Here is a 7002-nt window from a genome sequence, read left to right as displayed (position 1 = left end):
CACTTGTGGAACAACTGCAAATGTTCAATTAGCTACTAGCTCGGCCTACACCCCTTTCCTTCAAATAGTCCGTTGGCGTGGCTGCTTTAGAGCGCCTCGTTGTAGGCCATGAGTGTGGACTTATTCATGCAACTCAAACATTTAATTATGTGCAGGAATAAGAAATATGCTAGATGAAGTATCGACCATTTTTCTAGGTATTTGTACTGGTATTTGAGTGAATGTTTTGAGCAGAGGCAGTTTCAGCGGAAACACCCACAGTGTTTGAGAGTTGAGAGAATAACTTCATTTTTCACAAAAACATAGCGGCACCAGGGGGGTGCCCAGGAAGCATCTTGATCCCCAAGCCACCTCATCTGGCTCTTCAGCGGCTCTATTCTGAGCCCTTTTCAGATGACCAAACGTCTTACCCCATTTAAGGGAGAGCCTCGACACCCTTACCAGAGTCCAAATGTCATTGGAAAACAATCAGACTTGCTGCCGGCAAGTCAGACCAAACTCTGACACAAACAGCCCATGCTAGGGCATCCAGTACAGTTGAACGTGTTCCTCAAGTCCACAAAGCACATGTAGATTAGTTGGGCGAACTCCCATCCACCCTGCCGATGATGCCGGTGATGAAGATGCTTTGCTGAATTAACACCTACCTGACAGTCTCAATCCAAACTGAACATTATTTACTTTATGCCAGCAGAAATTTGTGTTTGGATCTCATTTGATACATGAAAATAATGTTGTGGCCTGCCAAGATAGACAGATATTTCAATATCTAGAGTATAAATCTGACACATAGCCTTAAAGCTGCTGCCTGAGTTTTCACAATACAATAAAGATACTCCCACAAGACAAAATAAAGCCCACATCTCATCAAAATGTGAAACAAGTCTCTTTGTTAGGTTGACATAGTGGATTCCATTCAGGTGAGTTGACATTTACACAATTTATATAGAAGCAGATGTTTTATTGTTAGAAGTGAACCAATTGTGTAATATAAAAACACACACGGCTGTCTATGAAACAGTCTTCCACACACAAACCAAGACAATTCAGCTGCAACAATGCAAACCTCTCACCTTGTAAGCACCTCATTCAGCTACTAGCTGACAAGTAGCCCAAAATTACAACGCTGGACGATACTACTCTTGGAAATGGAGCAGTCTATTTGAAATGTTGTTTTTATCCCAAAAGCTGTCCTATAATGTTGCCCGTGCTTCTCCTCATATTCCTCCCATGTGTACAATAAAATTGTGTATTTTCCACAAGACCCACTATTGCTGACTCAACATGAAGTCGACTGTATAAATTGCGAGTGTGCTATTTCGCAACAGCTCCCAAAGAGCCAATAAATTTGTCTGATATACTATCATACTGTTTGCATAGGAATGACATTTAGCAACAGTTAAACCAATCACTCTGTCATGGGCCACAAAATTAGGTACACCTGCTTAGTCTAATAAAATCCAATACAAGAAACGTTCAAAAGATAAAGTTTTGATTGAAACTGTATTTAGTATTGTTTATTATTTTAGTAGTAGTTTGTCATGGCATAAGAATGTTGTGCACCACTGCATACTATAAACACTATACTATACTATAAATTAAATAGACATACAGTGGAACCATGATATATACGAGTGACCCGACTTGCTGTACGGGCAGTTAACTCAGCTGATTTTACAACAAGCAGCAGTTAGGAATAGTGAATAAGGATTCAAAAATGAGGCATCAAGCTGTTTAGAGCCACTTCCAGTTAAGGTTTACTGTCAAACTAAACATTAAACAAGGAGAATTGTGTCTTGTCTATTTACAACACATACTTTGCCTTTAATTCCTTGAGGCTACTACTAATGCATAATGGGAAATGTCATAGATGGTCTTTTAAAAAAAATAAATAAAAATAAAAAATGATGCGGTGGGGGTAAAATGCTTCAAGGAAAGGATATTTGAATACAAACACTGCGACAAAAAAATTTATATATGGACAATCTAACAATACTCACAAGCATATATTCATTCTACACCGACAACAATAACTGCAGCTTACTGGGTTACTTATTTGTTATTTATCGTGATGAACAAACTATTTATTTATTTATTTATTTTTAATTTACCCTTTAATTTTCCAGGTGGGCCAAACGAGAACAGATTTTCACTTGCAAAGTTTTCCTTACTAAAAGCACATTCGGACTACTTGATTTTTTTAGGCGAGGGTGGAACAGATTGATGGAATTTACATGCATTTTAATGTAAAGGTGAATTTTGAGTTATGAACATGGTCACAGAATAAAATAAATGTGTATCGCAAGGCAATACTGAACTAAGTTCTGACTGAAACTGTCAGAGAGGTATTGTTTATTGTTGTAGCTTGATGTGGTATCAACCTGTTATGCATGTAGACACAATATAATTGGCATAGGTTACCACCTTGTGCAGTAGTATGGTCAAAACCCTCTGACAGGGTCAATCAAAAGTGAGCATTATTATTTTTGTGAAATATATTAATAGATATTTTGATAGAACTCTTGTACTGAATCACCTTTGATTGCTCAAAGGTATCTAATCATTTACTAGTGTTATTGCTCACTGTTACAATTTGCACATTGTACCACATACAATGAATTACTGTACTTACATTTAGCCCATGCACTCTGCCCATTGTGATGACTGTCTGGTTGATGATCCTGAGCAAAGAAACCACAATGTCTTGGATGTGCTGAAACGTTTCCCCCTGAGAACAGAGCCAGGCAAAAGAAAGACAAATACAGATGAGGATGAAGAAGAAACAAGCAGCTCGGGTGCACGTAAAGAAGCTCAACTGTAAAAATGCAGAAGCACAATGTTTTCAAAGGTCAATTCAAAACAAACAAAAACACAGGATAGAATATTCACCATGCAGAAAATGAGCCTCAGTCAAATTTAAGTGGACTTTTTTTTTGAATGTATTTTTTTTAACTGTAATAGATTCTGACATGCAGATGAAGATGCACATGTGTGCGTGTGTGTGTGTGTTTATGAAAACGACATTTCTTCCCTTTTGATCCCTTTGGGGGACACTGAGGATGAGGCCTATTCAAGGCTCTCTCTCATTCTACATTCCTGAAGTGTCATTCCCAAAACCTGAAACTGCAATGATATATAGCTATTGAAGTATTATATTATTATCAAAGAACTGGGGCAAAGTTTGCGTTTCCTTCCGGTACTGCTGCAGGCAATGCTAAAGATGCAACATTATTGCTTCGAGGAAAAATATGAGAAACAGGATGAGAGAAATTATTTATCGTTTTAAAACAAACACTGGGGAAATTGCTGTGAATAGTGGAGGTTTGTTGGCTGCTAAGGAATTTTACATTTGCAGAAATTAGAACATCTCCGTTTAAAAAAAAAGTGCACAAGTATGATGAAATAATCCTTTAGTAGTTCCACATGTGGAGAACTTCATGGTTTCTGCTTAAGCATGTGTATTTCTATAAAAGCCTGTTATCATAATCTGTGCCTTTGCTGATCAGCCATGTCGAAAACCGTGAGGGAGGACCAAAAATAACCAAGTGCCAAGGTTCCAAAATAACAGATGTTATCTTACAAAGTTTAAAACAAAACACGACAAAAGAAACATGGAAATCAGCCTTCAGCTTAAAAGGTTGCTCATAAATTCGACCCTCTCATCCCTCCAAACCACACACACAGATCAGGCTGTGAATTGTGCTCCTTCTATCAACGCATCTCTCTGCCTCTTTTTCTCTCTGTGGTTTGGCAGAGCATCTTAATCACGCACCACCCAGAGAGGCAAAGAGGAGAGGGGAGAAAACAAGAGGCAGGAGTGCAGCATAAGGGGTTTGGTTGCTACATCATTCCCATCACCTCTTTGCCTTTTTTCTCCTGGTTGCCATGGTTATTATGCTAATAAACCAAAATCGAGGATAAGCGGGACAGAAAACGGATAGATGGAAACAAACAGCAATTTGGTGCTTTTAAAAACAAAAGCATGCAAGCAAAAAAGCAAACGCAACATTGATGTGTTTTTTTTTTATTTGATTGTACTATGTTCGATATTCATTACATCTAAAGATGTTTAAAACAACCAATTATCTCTTGTGAGTAATTGCTTCAAACAAGAGAGAGAACTATTGTTTATCGTGTCATTTTGTCCTTGTCTAACAGTCCAGAACTAATATACAGCTGGAGACAAATGCTTTATTAATTCCAACAAGGAACACCAAAGTAAACAGTCAAGAACAACAAACAATTATTTGCTTGACTGATTATATTAATTCATATTTTTTTAGCACATATGGCTCTTGATACCAGCGCACACTAGGGAAAATACTGCCTTTACAAAGATCATTCACAGTGTTAATTAAAAAATAAAGATGTGTGTCAATATAACAATAAGTATTTATTGGCTTCGACAACTGAGAGACATCATATTGAGTGTTGTTTCAACTACAGCATTTTGGTTAAATACTGGTATCATTGTGGAAAGGATATTACCACATGGGATAAAGAATACATCTGTTGAGGTCTCCCTAATATGTTGGAATTTAGATGTATCTGGGGTTGGTGAAAGATTCTGGATCTGTAACTCTGTGGGGGTAAGGTGGTGTCTGGTTGGTGTTGTATTTCACTTTGTTTCATCTTTCTTTCCTTTGATCCTTCCTCTGGTTTCCTGACAACTTCACGACTCGGGCGGGACTCTGAAGTATCGGGTAAGGTGAAGGGTCTTGGATTTATAACAGGTTACAGGTGAATTAAAGAGCACAAACTCGCACGCACACACAAGAGAGAAAGAGAAAGAGAAAGAGAGAGAGAGAGAGAGAAATAATGATGACATGCTGACTTGTTGACATGTTCAATGAATAATACTGACCTCTCAGGAAAATAAATAAATAAAAACAACTGTCCACAAAAGTACACAAGTGGAAATTTATGCTATGGTCTGACGAGTCCACAATTCAAGTTGTTTTTGGACACACGTCCACAACCATAAATGGTATACAAAGGTTTGGGCGCAAAATATGCTGCAATCCACGCAATGTCCTTGCTTATTTCAACAAGACAATGCCAAGCCACATTCTGCATGTTACAACAGTTGGGCTTTGTAGTAAGAGTGTGAGTACTGCGCTGCCAGCAGTCCAGGCCTGTCTCCGTTTTAAAATGTAAGTTGTTCATCAAGAAAGAACGGGAAAGAATTCCACTTTCAACAATTTGTATCCTCAGTTCCCAAATGCTGATTGAGCGCCCAAAAATACTGTGATACGTTGTTGAGTGTTTTAGTTGGTCTTATTAGATGGAGCAAGTGTTCCTTTTTAAGTGGCCAGAAAGAGTACACTGCATAATGGTACTATGTATTTCATTCTGAAAAAGGAAAAAAATAAATAAATGAAAGAAAGCCATGAGTCATAGCTTTTATATCCAAAAATATGAGACTATTTGTGCATGTCGTGTCATTTTCACACACTGCCATCCTCCACTTTCACTTTACCCCCGAGCCAATGCAAATCCATCTCTTCACCATTAATTACGTGTCTTTTCTCCCTCGTCAGTGCATGTCTGCTTGTAAGCTGCTGCTTCATTAGCGCAATGCACATGAGCTGAACTGGAAAGCAAAACCTTTCCTCCTTGAAAGACTCGACAGGTTGTCAAAAACTCACCGGAGCAATTAAAACAGATACAACTTGGGTGGATATTGGTGAGGTGTGTATTAGTATTACAGCAAAACACACAATTCTAATAATTCAAGGCATGCTGCACGGAGCGATAAGATGATTAAGGACAGAAAGGCCTTGGGCACATTACTGTACTCTTTCAGAAGCACGATTCATTGAAGAGCGTATGAGTTATGAGGTTAAACTGAGCTAATGATGCTGATGAACCAAGGCCGAGTAGCCTAATTGGTGGGCTAAACCACCTTTTCTCCTCATGTTTTTATAATGCTTACTTTAGTTTATTGGAGGCTTTTAGAGCACACTGAGTTGAAATAAGCCCAAGTAATAGTGCACCTGTTGCACCTTATTACAATATTTGTGTGATACTACTGTTAACCGCAGCTAACAACGGTGCGTTGTGGGTGCTCAGTGACTTATAAAGTTAATGGCTTCTTCCTTGGCTGATGCATCAACCCTCTACAAAAAATTAATTAGCTGTCAGTTTTGTGTGGACCTGATTATCGACTAAATAATACACTTTTTTTACATACTGATGATCACCCAATCATGCTTGATTCCCACTTCATATCAAAGTCAGCAAAATCCAGATTATTGGATATCTGTTGAGAGAATGGTTGGGATGGACAATGATCTTAAGTTTAAGAACAGTTCAAATGTGTGCTATTTTTGCTTCCAAAATATGAATATTTGGATGATTCGAGGTAAAATTTCAGGATGAACCTGATTAGTTATGTAATCATAGCGGCAATATGGTGATATTAAAATTGCCACAAAATTGTCATCCACATGTCACGATATTTAGAGCAACACATCTGTTAAAAAGGTGAACTAGTACTCCATTTGTGCAGTTCTAGCAGCCTCTAGTGGTTAGTTCAGTTTCATTTTAATTAGTAACGTTTTGGCCACTGCAGCGGTTATCACTCCTTAATCAAAATATTTGTCAACATCGTCAAAAAACTTGACTTTTGGCCCGCTTTAGCCAAAAAACATTGTGAACTATGTAGACCGTGATCGTGTGCCTCACTGAGCAAATAGGAGCACATGACAATGACATATTGTCAAGGTGGTGTCATCGTGGTCCCATGATGTCAAAATGAGCAGCATGATGAAGATGAATGTTTAGATATCAAAATAATAATTGGTCAATTCATGGTTCAAACATTTGCAGTGAATTTTTCTCCCCCTGTTAAATTCACTGCCAGCCATTTGAGAAAATTTCAGTATTTTTAATACCCATGTGATATTGCGTTCAATAATTATACATAAACCGAATCTACCAAATAACAGAATAGACTCCCTACTTTTTGCCCTGTCCCGTTCTTTTATAATTGACAGTAGA

The 7002-nt window shown here is 38.0% G+C and overlaps 1 protein-coding gene across 1 annotated transcript in view; it reads right to left on the bottom strand.

The window, feature by feature from the left end:
* dock2 (dedicator of cytokinesis 2) overlaps window positions 1-7002 on the bottom strand; it is a 101190-nt gene that overhangs the window by 50379 nt on the left and 43809 nt on the right. The window contains exon 26 of the mRNA XM_077531482.1: window positions 2633-2728. Coding sequence (XP_077387608.1) covers window positions 2633-2728 — 96 coding nt within the window. The remainder of the gene's footprint in view (window positions 1-2632; window positions 2729-7002) is intronic.

This window comes from Festucalex cinctus, chromosome 9, assembly GCF_051991245.1.
Source record: "Festucalex cinctus isolate MCC-2025b chromosome 9, RoL_Fcin_1.0, whole genome shotgun sequence".
NCBI classification, from domain to species: domain Eukaryota; kingdom Metazoa; phylum Chordata; class Actinopteri; order Syngnathiformes; family Syngnathidae; genus Festucalex; species Festucalex cinctus.
This window is presented reverse-complemented; position numbering and strand designations above follow the sequence as displayed.